The sequence below is a fragment of the Nicotiana sylvestris genome, chromosome 10 (genome assembly GCF_000393655.2).
Source record: "Nicotiana sylvestris chromosome 10, ASM39365v2, whole genome shotgun sequence".
NCBI lineage: Eukaryota > Viridiplantae > Streptophyta > Magnoliopsida > Solanales > Solanaceae > Nicotiana > Nicotiana sylvestris.
The window spans coordinates 55350552-55371530 of record NC_091066.1 but is presented as its reverse complement, the minus strand read 5'-3'; the positions used below and the strand labels follow the sequence as shown (position 1 = coordinate 55371530).

Sequence of the window (20979 nt, the reverse complement as noted above, 5' to 3'; positions counted from 1 at the left end):
TATCAAGAACTAGATAAGCAACCTGTTACACATTCTCAAGACCTTAAGATCGAAAGGTTCCAGTTTGGGATATGTCTCAACTCTTCAAAGTCTAAGGAATAGCTTGGGAACAGGTCACTACCAGCTCCGAGGTAACTGTACAAAGTCAACTCTCCAGCTGAAAAAGTTGTTGCCTGCACACGCTACAGTATAGGAATAGTGCAGCAGTCAACTTTTCGTGGAAGGCTTTTTACCTACCTTGCTTACATCATTGTAACTGATGTCACACATGTATTATTAACATCAAGGAAGGTAAAACACATCACTTGAACACTTAGAGAATTCACTCAAGCTCTTTCACGTGACTGATCATCCAACAAGCAATTCTCAAGTGCATCAAGAACAAAAAACAAAACAACTACGGACCAGTTCCTACATCAAGTTATTGTATGTCCTTAGTTGAGTTGTAACTTTGTAAGTTCTTCAAGTGTAATTCCTACTTAGATTATTTAGAAGTATTCTAACTCTTTGTAAATCTTAACCCTTGTATTTGAGTCTTGGCTAGATTTAGTCGAGTTGTAAAGTCTTCGTAATAAAGTTATTACAAAGTGACTTGTAATAGAGTAATACAAGTTAGTGAAGGATTAAGAGGTTAATTCCTAGGTTGCATAGGTTGTAATCTAAAAGTTTCGCAGTATTGAAGTTGAAATCTTACAAGGGTAGGTCTTGGTTTTTAATCCCGTTGAGCTGGGAATTTTCCACGTAAAATTCCTCTTGTCATTCATTTACTGTAGTGTGCGTGTGTTATGTTGAACCTGATAGAGAACCTGGTTCTCTATAGAGTTTGGTGGACCCTTATATTCTATCAAGGAAGAACTATGTGAGGAGGTGATTCTACTCGAAGGGCATTATAAAGCATTGCCCCTAGAAGTGATGATTGCACCAAGGTGAGAATTCCGGAGCCAAAGGCTTATGGTGGTGCAACCTGAAAAATTTATTATGGGATATGGAGTAGTATTTCCAGGTTGCTCATGTGCTGGACGATGACAAGGTGACCATTACACCTATGTATTTGATTGATGATGCAAAGGTATGGTGGCGTACGCGAGTTGTGGAACTGGAAAGTGCTGGATTGCCCAAAATTGAAACTTGGGATATGCTGAAGAAGAAATTAAAATCTCAATTCCTTCCAAGAAACTCGTCATGGGTTGCGAAAGATGGATTGTGTCGCTTGAAACAAAGTGGCATAGTGAGGGAGTATGGCAAGGAGTTCTCATCCTTGATGTTGAATGTGAGTAATATGGTAGAGGAAGACAAGATGCATTACTTCATGAGCGGATTGAAGGGATGCGCGTAATTAGAGTTGAGAAGGCAGAATGTTCAGAGCCTCTCTACTGCTATTGTGGCGGCAGATTCATTGGTTGACTTCAATTTAGGTGATGACCCAGCTAAATCTTTGCATTCAAAGTCTGATGCAAGGAAGAACAAGGAAGGAAATGGAAGAAAAGTGGAAAAGTCCAAGTTGCTAAAGATGACAGGTATGCCAATAATGGGAGGCAGGCTGAGACTTCCAATGTCAAGGAAAAAAGTGACAAATTCAAAGGATGCTTTACGTGTGGTGGAAATGTTCGGTGCAGGCCAGGGTGAATGTTGTGTTGGCTACAGAAAAACAAGATCAAGTGGAAGAAACAAATACCATTATGGCAGATGTGAATGGAGCAACAGGGGCATTGTATGTCAACAACCCCTTGGGGCTCATAAACTAAGTTGGCTCGACGAGGACGTCGATTTCAAAGGATGCAAGTGGTTTTTAGGGGCCTGAATCTTTGACAACAGGCATGGCATGGTTGTGGCAACGATTGGGGTGATGAACTTATCATTGACCTATGTGCGGGCAAAATGATCAAGCGGGTAATGGGCAAGACATTGTTATGTGGGTTGTTGTGGGAAAGTATTGGCCAAGGTCTTGGGGCAGACAAAACATCTTGGCAAAGGCTTGAAAAGGCAATATGGGCAAGTCAGGGCAAAATGGCATGTCATATATGGGCAAGTCAGGGCATTATGGCATACCATACGCGCCAAAGCCAGTGGCACGGGTACTTTGGGTTGTGGCAATGCCAAGTGCGGGCTAAGCTAAGGCAAAACAATGTGAGATGATGTTAAAAGCTTTAGATAGCTCATACAAGGTTTTGTAAAGCAAAATACAAGCAATGGAATGGGTAAAACAAGGGTTGACATGAACAAGGCAGAAACTCGGCCAAGACATGTGCAGGTGGCAGTAGCGTTGGGCGTGTGCAGCAAAGTCATGAGTGGTGGGTTTTGGGCACGGCATTGGTGCGGAGCAATGTCAAAAGGATCCAAGGCTAGGCATAATGCCAGCCTTGGGCGTACAGCAGTTGGCCAGTAAAAGCGCACATGCAGTGCACATGCCAAAGTAGTGGGTGGTTACCTTTTTGTAACTACTTGTACCCATGACTATTTTATGCGTGTATCTCCTATCATTTCATGTAGATCATGTCCTATGTAGATCGGGATGTCAACTAGAAGATAGGAACATAATTAGCATTAGCCCGCCAAGTGAAAAAAGTTGTAGGCAACAAGTGTCAATATGTTGCCAAGTGCCAAAGACGGCCTATGTGCTATAAATAGGTGTCTTTGGACTTAGTCAGATGTATGTGGGGATTTTTGTGTGAAATTCAGTAAGGGAAACAAGAGAAAAATATGAGGGTTTCTAAGTGTTTCAAAAGGGGCTAAGACTGGATATTAGGCAAGTCTTTGTGTGCAAGATAGACTTGTGATCTTGACTAGATGAAGTGGGCTATGAATGACTTGTGTTCATAGCATAGTGAGGGTTTCCTTTGTAAGTTTTCGAATTAATACAAAGTTGGGATTTTCCCGAATTTTATTGTGTTCTCTTTACGCTTGCTGCCTAAAATAATTCTATGTACAAACTTGCTGAAAATTTGGCTAAGTGTTGGGAAGGCTAAGTCAAGTGCAACTTGACTGCCACGCGGGTGTAATTTTGGGCTGACTAAAATCGCCCATGTGTCACTTACCATGAAGGTATTGAGTATAATTGTGGATACAATGTTATACATGAACTTGAGTTCACCTCTTTAGAGGATAAGGGATATGGTAAACAACTAGTGGAGTAGCAAATGATGTCTGCGGTATTGCGAGTAACAAGATCCTCATGTTAGTAGCGAATCCTTTCCGTATGTGGTTGGATTTCTACGTAGAGCTTTTGTACAACCTTAATAGGTATGAAATATTATAACTTTATATGCTCGCAGGTCGCACGAACTATTTGTCAGTATGAATGTGTGTTATCGTTGTGATACTAGACAGAGTCTTGCCCATATGAACCGACTCGACCCATTTAGAAAGGATAAGGACATAAGGTTTAGAGAAGTTAAGAGGTAACTTTCTTAAGGAGAAGTTATAAAATAACATAGTTATTTTTCTTTAGTAGTGAAAACAGATTTCATTATAGATGGACTTTCTTCTCCTTTTGCAAGAAAAGAAACAAACATCAGTTTCTATCTATCAATAGGGAAGTGTTCTTCTCTTGTTTTCTAAAAACAAAACACTCACATAGGATAAGATATTTATTTTGTGGCATTAAACGTCATTTTCTAGTAAATTGGAGTTCGACTTGGGGCAATTTTTTTGGTGGTGAGTTCAATAATCTCCATTGTGCTAAAAGGTACACAATTCGTTGTTCTCGCCCCTCGGTTTAATCTAACATTCTTTTTTTGGTAAACAAACAATTTTGTTCACCGATCGGTCCTTAAAATTTTGTTTTTCTTTTCTATTTTCCTTTTTTCTTTTGGGCAGGTTAACGAGGCTCAGTTAAGCGAAAGAGTGACGGAAAGGGGTTCGCTTTTAATTGACAGTTTATAGCCCGTTTAGCCAAGCTGCAAAAACCAGCTTATTTTGAGAAGTACTTTTTTTCAAAAATGTTTTTCTCAAAAGTACTTTTGGTGAGAAACAGTTTGTGTTTGGCTAATTAATTTGAAAAGCACTTCTGAGTAGCAATTAGTGTTTGGCCAAGCTTTAAAAAACTGCTTCTAATTGTATTTTTTTCAAATGTGCTTCTCAAAAAAATACTTTTGGAGAGAAGCTACTTTTTTCTGCTTCTCCAAAACTGTTTTTGTTTCTCCTCAAAAGCACTTTTTTCTTTTCAAAAGCTTGGCCAAACACCTCATTTTTGGCCAAAAATGCTTTTGGCAAAAAAAAATTACTTTTGACCAAAAATAAGTTTGACCAAACAGGCTATTAGTTCCGGTGGTTAGGCTCTTATTGGATTCTTTACACAATAATAGTAAGCAAAAGAAAATAGATGCCTATTAACTTTTCGAGAAAAGATTGTTGATTTTCTCTCTCTACTCACTTGTTTTTATTGTTTTTCTCAATTACTTTACTTACTGTTTATCGCATTGCTGATGCTCTAACCTATAACAAACGATCATAGAGAATTTTCCCTCTACACTAATCTGTCGGTTTTTTAAAGTCGAAGGGGGAAGGGGAGAGAGTGGAGGATATTTCCTTCAAGAGTTTTTGTAATTAAGTACTCCAATTGGCAGGCAATTTCGAGGAACTAGCAAGACTTTTTCTAGTCCTGCTAATCCTTCAGTGAGTTTGTTTTTTTAGTTAGAATCATTACCAAGTTTGGGACTCAACAAATGAGAATTTGATACCACCCTGATTAAACAAGTATGATCGTTCTCCTTTACCAACCTAGCCAGCAGTCCAGTTATATTCATTAAAGAAATTCTGTTTAAATTAAGTCATGAATATGTTATGAGCTAATATTTCTGATCTAGCAGCCTCATCCATTAAACTTATAGTCAACTAAAAGATTTGTTCATAAAAAAGTTAACAACCCCAAACCAACCAAAAAGCATAAAGCACGCCAACTGAACTACTACCAAGTATCAACCTCCAACAAACAGCACATAATACCCTGGCCTAACAATTTATTGTGGTTGTGCAAGAACTGATTCCTAAACCAGATTCCATCTAACAATGATTAATTGGACTTAGTTTTGAACTCTGGTACTGGTAAGCTCATTGAATATTGGGTACCTCACCAGTACAGGTACTCAGATAACTATATACACCAAAGATAAGACATATGAAAAGAGATCATATAGCATTTTAAAAAAAATATCTACTAGTCTCCCCCGCTTCATTGACTTGTAGACCACACCCTTGGATAAGTACTTTCTCAAGAAAGACTTTCCTCTATTTATCATATAGCCAGAATTACGAGGGAAAAAAAAGGAACAAGCATAAAAGAAAGTTTGAATGCGATCTGATTGAGTATCACTTCGGTGTACCATTTGATATATATCCGGTTCAAAAATACAACTGAAATACTTTAATAGAAACAAAGCACCAGGAGCACATTAAAATAAAGATGAAATCATTGAACATCAATAATCAGAGTTTTTATTGCGAGGATAAGAGAACGCTAAAGGGAAACCACAGTAGAAAGGAAATAAAAGGAAACAGCTTCTCCCAATAAAAACCATCAGGCAGAAGTCAAAAGACAATTTGAGGGGCAGTTCCCTCACTGTTGTTCATTGTCAGTTTTGGTTTCCTTGATTTCATCAGCGCCATCATCCTGTATCACAAGCAGAAATGTAAAACTATCAATATTTGGCCAACGCTTTTTTGATTCAAAGGCAAGAACTCTAGTAATACAGCTAACAGACAAGAAGGAAACAAACACAAACAAAGTAGCAGAGTTATCTACCTGCATATCAGAGGTCCAGAGAGTAAGATTGTCACGAAGCAGTTGCATGATCAAAGTGCTATCCTTGTAAGACTCCTCTCCCAGTGTGTCCAATTCCGCAATTGCTTCGTCAAAGGCCTAGCCATAAATCAAAAAATATAAGATGAAAAGGGAGATACACCGACCAGGAAAACTAAACATTAATCTTGATTAGTTGGGCTCAACATTAATTCCTTTTTGGCCTAAGTCAAATCAATTAAGCAACTAGGCAACAATTCCAAACAAAACTCCAACGTAATTGTTATGCTTTATTCAGGCTTAAATCATTCCAGAAAGGGCCTTATTCAAATCTAGATGAAATGACAAGAGATTCATACCTGTTTAGCAAGATTGCAGGCACGATCAGGAGAGTTCAAAATCTCATAATAAAACACAGAGAAGTTGAGAGCCAGTCCAAGTCGGATAGGGTGAGTTGGGGCAAGTTCAGCATTTGCAATATCCTGCAAGCATTCAGACCAAAATGCGCAAATTTGAAGATAAGCAACATAATCTTTACTCATACAGGGAAAAAAATAAGTGGACCAAATAGATGTCATGGATAATTTTTTTTAAAAGAATGACCTTTAGTTATGTGAAATAGCAATCCGAACATTGTCACATAAATTATGACAGATAAATATTACTTTTTAACAAGACTAGATAAACGATAAATTTTGATAATATTTTGAAATTTCATTAACTACTTAACACTACGTATTTTTTTATTACAAGTTACAACCCATAACGACAAATAACCGAGTCTTAATGAATTGTAGCAATAAGCCCCCCACCCCCCACCCCTACTTATCATACCCATCGTGTATTTAGGGTGGGATTGCACTGGGTGTGTTGTTGTTGTTATTTTATCAATACAAAATAGCATAGATATTCATAAATAAAATACAAAATATTTATAGGGTTATTTTTTTCTATTCAAATAAATGTACACAATAGATCATTTCTTTCCATGAAAAATTATACTTCAAGTTGTTCACCCCAACCCTTTCTCAGCAATAACTTGGTCGTTCAGGGCCTTCTTCTTTAGTCTAGACACCTTTTTCTATTCGGAAATAATTTAAAAATAAGCATTCAGAATTTACATTTAATGACATAACTTGTTTGGACCAAATTAATATAAAGTTTATCTTTTTACTTGTAGAGGAAAAATGAAAAGATATGTCAAACTCTCGCCGCTATTCATTCAAGTTCGTGGGCCGAAGATACATTGTAGCTCTAGGGACCTAAGTTCCATAATATCTTATGAAATTCCTATCACTAATTCAACCCAAAACAAAACCTAATTAACATCAATCTCGGGGGAAATTAGATAAATCCAATCTGAAAATAATCATCAATGGGAAAATCTACACAAATAGATCCATGAAAATTCATCAATTCAAACATATAAGAACAAAGACGCTATACCTGAGCGGCTTTGTAGGCGGAGAGAGTACTCTCAGCGGCTTCCTTACGTTCAGCACCAGTCTTAAACTCAGCCAAATAACGATGATAATCACCCTTCATTTTAAGGTAAAATACCTTAGAATCACCAGCTGAAGCAGAAGGAATAAGACAAGAATCAAGGAGCTTGAGAATGCCATCACAGATATTGGAGAGTTCAGATTCAATCTTAGATCTGTATTCCTGAATGCATTTCACATGGTCCTCGTTACCCCTCGACTCCTCCTTCTGTTCGATGGAGGAGATTATACGCCACGAGGCTCTACGAGCCCCGATAACATTCTTGTACGCCACGGAGAGGAGATTTCTCTCCTCTACCGTGAGTTCCTCTGACGTCCCTAGGGAAGTCGAAACTTTCTCCATGAACGATACCATTTCCTCATATCTCTCGGCTTGCTCGGCAAGCTTCGCCATGTACACGTTCTCCTCACGCGCCATAATGAATTCTAATTAGGGATCTCTTTTCTTTTTGGTTGTGTTGATGTTTGAATTTTTGAGATCTGGGGAGTTTGTGTGTTTTCAAGTGGATTTAAAACTTGTGAGAACAAGGGCATTTTGCTGTTGGACTTTTTTAGGGATGGGAGAGATTTTAGGAATTTTTTTTCTTTATATTATTATTATATAATCCCTCTGTTTTAATTTACGAAAGCATGGAGTTTAAGGAAATAGAGAAGACTTTTGATCTTGTGGTCTAAAATGAGACACATATATTATGTGTGGTTATAAATTTTTGTGTAAAAGTAAATTATTTCCAAATAAGGAAAGGGGTCATTCTTTTTGGCACGCACTAAAAAGAAAATAGGTTCACATAAATTGAAACGGAGAGATTATTATATTATTTTATTTTTAAATATATTGGTGTTTTGGTAGGTTTAATATGAGCCGTTGGATTAGGAGATTGACAGCTGGATTTTGGAAGCCGTGATTGGACGGATATGGGCCGAAATTGGGCTACGTGGGTTGTCACGTCCGGCCCGTATTTTGACCAATCAATGTCTGTTCTTAGCCGTTGTTTTTTTGGTTGATTTTAACTATGTGATGGAAGAATGATTCTAAAATAATAAGTCGCCTGCCACTCACCTCTCTTGTGGAAGTCGCACAATTATTTTAATTCTTGGAAGGGGAGGCTTTGTGGTGTGGACAAATTGGTATTTGCGTTGTAGGAAAATTAAGAGCCCGTTTGTGTATTGGTCAAAATCTGATCGTTGTGGTTAACCTAATCAGGACTCCGTCCAAATGGCGGGGTAAGGAAAGACGCTATGATTTGCTCCAAATCACGTACTCACAGTGCCCGTTAAGTCGAAGAACAATACTCAGGGAACGACGAAAACGGACGTGGTATGAAGATGCTTTGACTCAAAAACATAGCAAGGACTCCATGACTATATATAGGGAGGGGACCTTCCTACAAAGGGGGTTTTTTTCTCTCTTTCCTCTCCTCTATAATCTTCTTAGCGAAAAGAAGACAAAACAATCTTCCATTGATTATGTAAAACAGTCATCTCCATCAATTAGTGAGAGAAGAAATGAAAAACCTCAATAAGATTGATCGCCCCTATTTCATCTTATGCATCATTTTCTGATTTGCTTATAGATCTGGAATTTATTATGCTTGACTAAGATTTACCTCTTCATCTTCATTAATTAATTTAATCAAAAAGGTTTCGATATCTTTTGGTCAAACAGTTTGGCGCCGTCTGTGGGAATTTCTTAGTGAAATTTCCTAGTCCCTTCCAGATCAAAAATCGTAAACATGATCGCCCGCCATAAAGAGCGGTAAGTAAACCTCACATGCTAACCTAGATCATGATGCTACATGCAAACGGAAGCCACAACCAGCATCCTCCCCCGCACGTCGGGCAGCCCAGGAATCAACCAAAACAAGCCTAAAATCGCGCGGGGCCAAGGCACGAAAAAGGAGAGGAAAGAGAATTGAATACAGCTGTCGAATTCAAAAGCCACCGCCTCATCAGCCATCGAAACACCAAGCAAAATGATAGCAACGCTACAAATCCACCCTCATCCACCAACTCCCCGAATCGGGGAAAAGGGAATATCATGTTGGCCCACCTTCCGATGTTCACTCAAACAGGAACGCGAGTGCCGCATGGGCAAATGAGCGAAGAAACATCTCAACTGGAAAATGAGAAGTTACTACAAAACAACCGAAATATCGTCCGCCTGATGACCCAACTCTCAAAAAATAAAATTGGGACTCACCAAAGGATATCCAACTCTTCAAAAAAAGCTAGGAACAGCGATGGGTTAACATTTCGACGAAAGTTCGAAATAACACCCTTAAGGCCAAAGGCCTTCGCCGAAAAGAAGAGTTCGACCTCGATTGAATAACGGCGAGTTAACATTTCGACGAAAGTTCGAAATAACACCCTTAAGGCCAAGGGCCTTCACCGAAAAGAAGAGTTTGACCTCGATCGAACAACGACGGGTTAACATTTCGACGAAAGTTCGAAATAACACCCTTAAGGCCAAGGGCCTTCACCGAAAAGAAAAGTTCGACCTCGATCAAACAGCGACGGGTTAACATTTCGACGAAAGTTCGAAATAACACCCTTAAAGCCAAGGGCCATCGCCGAAAAGAAGAGTTTGACCTCGATTGAATAGCGACGGGTTAACATTTCGACGAAAGTTCGAAATAACACCCTTAAGGCCAAGGGCCTTCGCCAAAAATAAAAAAAGTTCGACCTCGATCGAACAGCGACAGGTTAACATTTCGACAAAAGTTCAAAATAACACCCTTAAGGCCAAGGGCCTTCGCCGAAAAGAAGACTTCGACCTCAATCGAACAACGACGGGTTAACATTTCGACGAAAGTTCGAAATAACACCCTTAAGGCCAAGGGCCTTCACCGAAAAGAAGAGTTCGACCTTAATCGAACAGCGACGGGTTAACATTTCGACGAATGTTCGAAATAACACCCTTAAGGACAAAGGCCTTCGCCAAAACTAAAAAGAGTTTGACCTCGATCGAACAACGACAGGTTAACATTTCGACGAAAGTTCGAAATAACACCCTTAAGGCCAAGGGCCTTCGCCGAAAAGAAGGGTTCGGCCTCGATCGAACAGCGACGGGTTAACATTTCGACGAAAGTTCGAAATAACACCCTTAAGGCCAAGGGCCTTCACCAAAAAGAAGAGTTCAACCTCGATCGAACAACGATGGGTTAACATTTTGATGAAAGTTCAAAATAACACCCTTAAGGCCAAAGGCCTTCGCCAAAAATAAAAAGAATTCGACCTCGATCGAACAGCGACGGGTTAATATTTTGATGAAAGTTCAAAATAACACCTTTAAGGCCAAAGGCCTTCGCCAAAAATAAAATGAGTTTGACCTCGATCGAACAGTAACGGGTTAACATTTCGATGAAAGTTCGAAATAACAACTTTAAGGCCAAGGGCCTTCGACGAAGAGCACATTTCAACCACGAATCGAACAATCACGGATTAGTATTTCGACAAAAGCTCGAAACATCCTCGGGGTCAAGGGCCATTCTAAATAAAAAAGGGGGAGGAAATAAAATTGGGACTCACGACGGGATAATATTTCGATATAAATTCGAAAATAACATCCCTGCGGCTAAGGTCGCTACCAGAAAGAGCATTCGATGCCATCCGAACCCAGATGGGACAGTGCTTCGACACAAGTTCAAAAATATTGCCCGACAGCTAAAGTCACCATCGAAATCCTACTCAATCCGTGTGTCGTTAGATTCCTTAAGAATTGGGAACTTGCCACACAGAGATATACTTCTTTGCACCAGAGTTATGAAAAGCAAAAATAGGAAAAGAAATATAAGAGACATAAAACAATGAAAAAATTCCTCGTTATACTTAGCTACTACGCAAACAGTTGTAGGTTACATACGACCAAACCAACAGAATCCAAGAAAAAGCAATAAACAAGCAGGAAAAAAAAAAGAGAAAACGAACAAAGACAACAATTATTTTCACTCGGCGTCACCGTCGTTGCCCTCTTCACCACCATCTCCAAGAAGTTCTCCTTCATCATCACCACCTTTACCGACCTCGGGCGTCGTAGGGTCATACCCATAGTTAATATGAGCCTCTCGTTCCTTCACTCGTGCTCCTTCATATGCAGCTTCGGGAACACTGCCTGCCTCCCACAAACTCTTATAGATATCCCGCTGGGCTTCAGCATAAACCCAAAGCTCGTGGAAATGACGGGTAACAACAGCGGAGGAAGATTTGACTTGAGCCAACAGTTGCTCATTTTCGGCCTCAAGAGCAGCAACCCAGTCCCCTAAGGTCTATGCCTCCCGGCCGATCTCTCTAATATGTTCCTCGAGCCTCGCCTCCCTTAGTGTAGCCGTCGCCCTCTTCGATTCCTGCTCGGATTAGAGAATGCGGACAGTGTTCTCCAGAGCCGCCACCCTCGTCGAAGTCGATGACCAAGCACTCTCGATGTTCTCCAACCCGGCAACCTTTCTATTCAACTCGGCCAGTTTTCCCATCCACTCCGCGCTCATCACCTCGACCCTGATAAGATTCTGATCCATCTCAGAATGCATCGACCTCAGCTTTCCCTGAAGATATTCACACTCTGCAGCAACCCCTTTGCCCAATTCAAGCTCTTCGTCCTTTACACGAAGTTGCTCCTCGAGTACGCTACTCCTGCGAATAGCCTGCATTTACTGCTGATCCCTCTTCTCCAACTCCTCACCGAGGAATCGATCACCAGGGTTCGCCTTTAGCCGCTCGTGCATCTCACGACATTTATTGTGATAGCGCCGATATTTCTCCAACATCGTCAGGAAAATCTTGGTCGGAGTGTCGGCCCTATGAGCGTTCTTAATCTCCACCATGTACGTCTGAAAAACAAAAAGACGGTCTAAGGCCAAATCGTCCAGAAAAATAAAAAGAACATGAAAGAAAGGCGAAACGTACCCTCAAGCCCATAGCGGCCACTTCATGCATCGAGTCAATATCAGGAAGGTTCCGAAGAGCCTCGCTCTCAGCAGCAGAACACAAGAGGTCAAACTGCGGCACCAGGTCCTCCGTATCTCCTAGAAGTTTGATGTCCGATGAGATCTAAAGAATACGGGTCGGGCCTCCCACATGAACCACCAAACGGGTAAGACCCTCTTCAAACATCCTAACATCATCAGGATCAAGATCAGACTCAGATTCGTAGTCGTCGACCACGATACCTTTTCCTCTTTCTGCGGCCGAGGAGGAAGCACGACCAGGCACCAAGGACGAAGGCCCATCCAAAACAGTAACAGTGGCCTCAGGAGTCTAACCCCCCGTCGTGGCAGGTTGTTGATCAATCATAGCGGCAGGGATCTCCGTCAGTGAGGCAGACGCAATGGCTGGCTCTGTCTCTACAGGCGGAAGGCATCAACTCCCACCTCAAACACCGTCAAGGGAAGGTCTTCCTCTATATGTATCACGGCCGAATGAGCCGTTTCAGACTTCACTCACCTCCTCTTTGATGGCCCCTCTCCTTCTTCGGTACGGGAAGATTCCTCTGCTGGGTAGGTAACCGGGGTCGGAATCTCAGTTCGAGGGGTAGCCTCCGTGCGTACGACCACAACCATAGATTCAACTAAAGCGGCCCTCGACGAAGGTCGGGTAGTAGACACTGAGGCAGGATGAGCGGACAATGTAGGTTAACAAAAAGCTAGTGGAGGAGCCCTCGCCCTCCACACTCTCCTGACATCGACGAACATCACATAAGAAACAAAGTAAAAAAGGGGAGGGGGAAGAATAACAAACAAAAATGATATTACTCACCAATGAGGGCTTGCGTCCATATTTCTCGTAAAAGGATGACCATGTGTAAATCCCCGTTGTATGATAAAGGATGACATTCACCCACTCACGGATACCGTCAACGGGTGTAGGGGTAGTTTCGCGACTGTGAAAACAAAAGAACAAATTTCAAATATTGACCAAATGGAAGTGGTCGAGCATTATTCTGACCAAAAGTATAAAAACTTACGCGCAAAGTTTCATTTCTCAGAGAACCCTAAAGGATCTACCACAACGTGCTCGGTCCGCACGTAGAAGTAATTCTTGTAGAAACGATAATTGGCTCTATCATCCTATCTGCACGACCAGACTCTTCATCCCTCGGTAGCACATATGAATCATTATGCTACGAATGAGTTGAGGAGCAAAGTTATTAAGCATGTTCCTCAAAGTGATCTCCCGGCGAGCAAGCTCCACAAACTTGAGCAGCATGAGGAACAATTTATATAGGTACGGCGTAAGTTGAGTCGGGCATACCTCGCAAAATCGGAAAAAATCTACAACCAAGAGAGGAAGATGGAGGGTGTACCCAACAATAAAGGGGTAGGCGTAGAACGTGCAGTACCCTAGGCAGTCAAAATGGACTATGTCGTCCCCCACCGCCGGCAGCATTTTGACGTGGTGAGGGATTCCCCACCTGGCCTTCAATTCTGTGATCCCTTCCGCATTTATAACAAATAGAGCAGGTTCCGGCTCTTCCCCGGCGGGACTGTGGAAATCGTTCCATGGTCTCCCAAGGTTGGGCAAGATCTCAGCCGCTGTCGGAACCTCCTCGTCTTCTACTACCTCTACTCCTCCAGTGACAAGAACATTGCTTTCCGGCACCGGAGTTGTGGCAGGTTGGTTAGCACGAGAAGAATCACGAGCCATTTGTATCGATTTGACTAAACAAAGAGACATGAGAAAGAGGAAGAGACTAGGCAAAAGTTCCTAGTTAACCAGAGAAAGTCAGAAATCCAAAGTATCAGGAGAAGAGAAGACTCGCAATTTTCTTTCAAGAAAAGATAGAGAAGTGTGTCAATCGAATAGTACCTTCCTTCTATTTATAAGAAACATAAATTATCCGATCACGAAATCCAGGAGTCGCCAATCGAAGTTGATAGGGCACGAAACGGTTCAATCCCCTGGGAACGTGTGTCATAATGGTGGTAACCACGAATGCCGTTTCAAGTTGAACGATGCTTCGATTCCGAAACGACCGCAACGGTCCAAGGGTATCTCAAAAGCATCGTTGTATCACTTGAATCTAAAAATCATACCCAAGGGGTAGATAGTCAGATTTCTCTTAGATGAGCAAAAATCATAATACGTCTACCGGGCCCGACAAGAGACGACCCCGGCAGACGGAAGGACTAACTGTATTGGTCAAAATCTGACCGCTGTGGTTGACCCAACTAGGACCCCGTCCAAACGGCGGGGTAAGGAAAGACGCCATGATTTTCTCCAAACCACCTACTCACAGTGCCCGCTAAGTCGAAGAACAATACTCAGGTAACAACGAAAACGGACGTGGTATGAAGATACTTTGACCCAAAAACATAGCAAGGACTCCATGACTATATATAGGGAGGGGACCTTCCTAGAAAGGGGGATTTTTCTCTCTTTCCTCTCCTCTGTAATCTTCTTAGCGAAAATAAGACAAAACAATCTTCCATTGATTATGTAAAACAGTCATCTCCATCAATTAGTGAGAGAAGAAATGAAAAACCTCAATAAGATTGATCGCCCCCATTTCATCTTATGCATCATTTTCTGATTTGCTTATAGATCTGGAATTTATTATGCTTGACTAAGATTTACCTCTTCATCTTCATTAATTGATTTAATCAAAAAAGTTTCGATATCTTTTGGTCAAACAGTTTGGATGGACTTATTTTAAATAGCTTTTAAGCCATAAGTCTTTTTAAATGATAGTAATAATATCCGAGCTAGTTTGCGCAAACATAAACTTCAGATATCTACATGCTTGTCTGCAATTACCTGAGTTCATAATTAGCATATGGTAGCAATTATATGTATAAACAGTCGCTATCTTTTAATTTCCATTCTTCTACTAGAAGGAAAGAGAGTTCAAAAGTAGATAATTATAACACTATCGATATATAAAAGTTAAATTCGGGATATATTTATGACAAAAGGTACAAATCAGAAATACGCATGTGTGTTTGTTCATTATTTTTTGTTATATTATGGCAAGAATATCGTTCGAACGGTGTGGACAAGACTACAAAAACAACCGGACGAAATAGTACCGTCCTTGATACCACAATCACCAGTTGCCATTCGTCATTTTCCTTGTCAAAAATGGCGCAACACTAAGGATTTATTTAGTAGCTAAAAAAGTTTCAACTCTCTCTATAACCTAATAAACTTTTTTAATTCTTTCCAACAACCTTCCGCATTCTTCATCCATGTCCTTTGATTAAGCTACAGAGTTAAAGAGTCAAAATAGAAGCTAGGCTTATTATATCCAACACCAACCAATCCATCCCATCGGCCGCCCCCCTCCCCCCCCCCCCAAAAAAAAAAACAAAGAAAAATGTCTTTTATATTATAAAATATTATATTATGTAGTGAATATCTATAGCTCCTAAAGAAGTTACTCTCACTACTGTTCTCCGTTAACCTCTCACTACTTATTACCATTATGGTTGTCACTCTCACACCTCTATAACATCCTTCATGATTTTTCCCCGTGATCTCAATAGCTAATATCATGTTCATGACATTCCTTTGTATTACCTAAATATCATCCTATAAATAGAGAGTTTGGGCATGACATTGTACACACTTGAATATGTGAAAGAAATAAGAATCTCTCATCTTTTTGTCCTTACATTCTTGTCTATTTTCTTGTTTTATATTATTACTTTGAGTAAAGTTTCTTAACACGTCAACAACACAAATGTCTCATTTCTTTGTCAAGTTGTGGTAGGTGTTTCTTAACTTTCACGGCTTGGTGTTTCTTAACTTTCACGTCAGGTAACTATTTGTTTATCTGTTTTCACATAAAATGGTAAGTCTCTATGAATTTTTAGTTTACTATATCACAATATATGATCAAAGTCCAACTGATCTAATAGGATTACTAGGCTTCACATAATAACAGAGATATATGTAGACTATATGATGTATCCTACAGAACTTGGTCGGTGTTTACTATCATCAATGTATAGTATGTTGCATACATGTTTGTATACGTTAACTTGATACATTAACATAGCACACCAATGCTGCTTAACTTGTGTGTATATTTATTTAAATCGTTTAATGTAATGTGCATTGTTTCCATTCACTGGATACAATTATGTTACTTTTTTTTGTTATATCAACAAATTTTACATCATTTGTTACACATCCACTACTTATTTGCCAAATTTAAAGGCTCCAGGGTGAGTTCCTATGCACTTTGGCCTATTTATGTCATTGGTTGAGGATAAGACGGTGTGTTTCAAGTCCCATCGCACCTTAAGGATAAGACACCAGGTTTAAGTCATAGTACAACATGATAATAAGACGCTGGGTTCGATTCCCAATGCATTATGGCTTATCATACCTTTATATGAGCACTACATTGGATTTGAGTCTCAATGCACCATATTGATGATATAATGATGAATAAAGAAAAATAATGGCAAAATATATAAGTTGTTACCTGAACTATAGACCAAATTCCTGTTACACATCTTCTAACGACGAAAAATCATTTTACACATTCAACCTTTCTGAAGTGTGTCTATTACACACCACTTTGTTCTTGACCAGTTTTCTAAATTATGTGTAATATCATGCACCAATAAAGCTATGACACGTGTCAATTTAAATAAGATATAAATAAAATACTTAAAATTACAATTATATCTCTTAACCAAGTTCCCTCGTTCAACTGTTTCTCTTATCCGATGAATAATCTCCATTGCCGCTAACCAGTAGAAGGAAAACAGACCATCACAATCCAATTCAAACAAACACACAAAAGCCTAAGCTAACTATTGCCTTTTTATTTCTGTATAATTGTGTTCAGCTCCTAGCTTCTTGTGCATTTTATTCTTAGAAATATCGAGATTCAAAATAGAAAAACTCAAGAAAGTGAGTGGAATTAGAAATTTTCAGATACGCAATAAAGACTGCAATGGAGTTAGCAGTGAGTCAAACACAAGTGCATCATTGATGCTAAGGCTACAAGCTATATTTCTCAAGTTAAAGAGCAGCAAAGACATCAAAATTATTATTGGTTTCGTAATAAATTCCCCCAAGATCTGCATTAAATTGTCAAAAATTTCATCAAAAAGTTGCTACACCACCACTGGCCACCAATTCACCGCCGTCTTCTCGGATCATTAAAATCTAAACCATCACCTTAAAGAAACATAAGGTCATAAACAAAAGAATAAGTAAGATTATTGAAAATGTTATCATATTTTTGGGGAAGAAGACAAGGGAAACAACTTTTGGGTTAGAAAAGTATAAGGTAAGGTTCCTTCAAAATAGGGTTGAGGTTGGTGGCAGCGGACAATGAGTAATGTCGCCCAAATTCACACCATTAATTGAGCTTGTGAAGCGGTCGATGCAATTATAATTATTCGACGTGAGTCGGGGTCGATTTCACAGAGAGCTTATATTGGATTAGGTATATATCTAGATTAAGTGTATGATATGCCCAAGATGCACTTTCACTTGTTTTGTTATTTCTTTCTACTTCTAATTTTTATGCTAATGTTTGTAAATGAAAAGCTAGAGAACAATATTTTTGGTGTTGTTGTTTTTCAAGTTTATAAAAGATCTAGGGTTGTGACTTCCACCTAGGTGGTTACCTAATGGATTGTAGGCTCTAGGGCAGGTTTAATTGGTCGGGGTCGTAATCTAGCAATCACATGCAATTACCCACTCAATACCTCTTGGTAGCTAGAGTGATTTTATCCCAATTTGGCTTTCTCAAGTCCAAAAGGATATTGCACAAAATAAGTGATAAATGCTCAAGTCGGGTCTTACTATCTCTAAATTCAACCCTTTAATTGGGCCTATCAATTTCTAGAGTTCACCCCAATTCCTTGTTAGCCAAGTTTTCCTAGGCTTAGCCTCTATTTCTCGAGTAGATACTAAGTCAATTAGGCATGAATCAATATTTACAACCATTAATTCTTAAATTCAAGCAAAAACTAGGCTAAATATCACTAACACAATCACAAACAAGCTCTAAATCAAACACTCATTAAGTACCCACACTAGGGTTGGGTCACAACTCTGTCACACCCACTTTTTTACAAACCTCACTTAACCCTCTTAAAAATAATAAAAGGATTTTGTAAAGCTCTAAAGGGGTTTTCAACTAGAAAGTGACAAAATTTGTGTTCAAAAGGATTAACTCAAAGTGTCGCCACCTGGTATTTGATTTCGGTGTGCCAGGCCACCGGTTTTTTAGAAATAATTTTCCTTTCAGAAACACTTTGGACTCAAAACTAAGTCGGCACCAGAGATTTTAGGTAAGGGGGTTCATTTGACTCGGGGAGAAGGTATTAGGCACTCCCCAAGTCCCGTAACTAGTACGGTTGTACACTTGATCTAGTCGGCTTTTAGAATATTTGAATTGAGGTAAAACAAACATAGAAAAATAAACACACAAAAAGGCTCGACGTCGTCTCCACCTAATAAAAAAATAAAAATAAAAATAAAATACTGCAAGCTCTACTTTTGGCCTCCAAATACAAGTACTACGGGGCATTCCCCAAAATAAACTATATACAAGTCCTTCAGGGCATTCCCCGGATAAATTTAACTAAGGGAACGACCTCTCACCTCAAAATTAACAGAAGTCCTAAGGCTTGCCTGCCCAAATGTGGTCGGCCTAACATGCAGCGAATACTAATAAAACGAGAATAAGTAAATAAGAGAAAAACTAAAAGAAATTCAACTCGGGGTCATGTTCTTTTAACTTATCATTTTCATGTATTTAGACCAAGCCCAATTCCTAAATAAGTAAGCAAATTAACACTAATGGGCCAAGTCTTTCTCCCAACTCCCACGGCCCAACAATTCTTCGTAAACCAACTTACACATATTGACACATTTCGGGTATTCAAGAAAGAGAAACATACCATACTACAAGCTAACAGGTGAAAGATACTAATAAAATAACAGCATGAGACAAAACAACTAAAGGTGAATTAAAGGCATGATAAGGGCCCTAGGAAAATCCATTCGTAGCCCCCGTCTATTATTCTTGGAATTTTGGACTTCCGTCTATTATTCTTGGAATTTTGGACAAGACCAGTAGCCATCAGTGGAATTTTAACCTTCCCAATTCATTTTCAAATACCATAAATTCAGCCCCTATCCCAGTAGCACATATCTTGTTCATGACTAAACTCACATGTCAATTGTGAAGGCTGAATGCAATAGTAAATGATTTTAAACCCATCAACGTATAAGTTTACTCTCTGTATCAAAGAATTATCCAAATTCAATCTTCAACATAAGTGACATAAGTTTAAATGATCAGAATGCATCACAAGTAAGCTTGGAGCATGAATTTGAACGTAGAGCACAGGGAAGTCAAATATGAAACTGTCACACTTAAACCGACCCTAATAGTTCAAACATGGTTCATGTTAAAGACTGGAGAAGTTCAGCAGAAGAAAATAAAACCAAACTAATCACCTAAATCAAAGCATAGAACTCTAAGTTCTCATTTAATTATTCTAGAACTAATTAACCAATTGAAACCCCACACCCAAATGTAGCAAAACTCAAACGAAGCTAGATTTAAATGACAACAGATGAGCACAAAGACACATGAATATAAAAAAATGTGAAAAGGACAAGAAAATCTCCTTAAATCAATTCTCAATTCGACTCCGGCGTGGACCTGTTCCTGCCGACATTCAATCTCTTCCTCTCTTTTAATTTATGCCTAGACCAATTAAGTTAGATTAAACAAAAAGAAAACTCAAACAGTCAAGTACAAATTCTAACAGAAGAGAGATTAGGCGAACAGGCTAATTTCGAGTTTAAAGCGCACAAATCACAGAAAAACAGTAAGAAAAGAAAAGAACCTGAGAAATTTAAGTTTCCTCTTGATAACAGAGAGTTAAGGGAATCAGCTACAAAGCTTCAAACTTAAAAGGGCACTCGAAAATGCAGCAGCTAGATCGAACATGAACCGCGAGTTTCGAACACTGAACGACAACTCAAATCAGCTTCAAACCTCAATCGATTCCCATCCTTGAAGTTAGAACCCAAGAGAAGAAACTGAAACCATTTTTTTTATATTTTCTGAAATTCGGATTTTACTATAAAAAAAACAGAAACCCCTTTTCCAAAACCCTAGAACCGTTTTCTGTCCCGAAATTTCTGTCCAAAAAAAAACCCCAATTTCTGTCCAAGAACTCCAAATATATAGCCCCTCTCGAACCTTCTTCTCCTCTTCTCCAAGAAATCGTGTGGGACCATAAAATAAAATCCGAAAATCCCCTTTCACAAACAAAAATCGGAAAAATGAAAACTTTGGACAAATTTTTTTTCATCCAACGGTTCCCAGTCTTCCAAAATTTATTCAAGGGTTCAGATTTTTGTCATGTAAAAATACATATATTTTCTCAACTTCTAATTGTCCTAATCTCATATAAAGAGTACAAATTTTCGTATGCTTAATTCTTAAAATAGTAAAAAGATAACATTCTTTTCTAGTGAGAAAATAATTTATATCTTTATAATAAAAAAAAATCTCATAAACTTTTCTCATATTATGTGTATAATTTAAAACATAATCGAAAGTATAATATTAATAACTATATAAAATCTTTTTTTTTTCATTTTTCATTTTTTTCAAACTATTTTACAAAAATGTTCCACTCAAAATACCATATCAAAATGTATCCAATGGTATCAAGGTTGTCAAACTTACGGGGCGAAACACTAACAAGCTACGTGGAGCAATAGGTCAATTACATGTTGAACATCAAAACAATAGAT

General features: G+C 39.1%; 1 protein-coding gene and 1 long non-coding RNA gene across 3 annotated transcripts; both read right to left on the bottom strand.

Annotated features, from left to right (window-relative positions):
• Positions 1 to 5300: 5300 nt before the first annotated feature.
• On the bottom strand, positions 5301 to 7805 carry LOC104227103 (14-3-3-like protein B). The gene is made up of 4 exons (XM_009779240.2): positions 7184 to 7805; positions 6097 to 6219; positions 5741 to 5857; positions 5301 to 5608 (listed from the first exon to the last, which is right to left on the bottom strand). Exons 1-4 carry the CDS (start codon positions 7655 to 7657, stop codon positions 5555 to 5557), a joined length of 768 nt encoding a protein of 255 aa, XP_009777542.1. The 5' UTR covers positions 7658 to 7805; the 3' UTR covers positions 5301 to 5554.
• Positions 7806 to 16627: 8822 nt separating this feature from the next.
• On the bottom strand, positions 16628 to 20560 carry LOC104227101 (uncharacterized). 2 transcript variants are annotated; one of them, XR_711029.2, is made up of 2 exons: positions 20061 to 20560; positions 16628 to 17367 (listed from the first exon to the last, which is right to left on the bottom strand). It is a non-coding gene; the product is annotated as an uncharacterized lncRNA (long non-coding RNA). The 2 variants fall into 2 exon arrangements; XR_011402919.1 differs by having other exon boundaries at positions 16628 to 19918; positions 20061 to 20554.
• Positions 20561 to 20979: the final 419 nt, after the last annotated feature.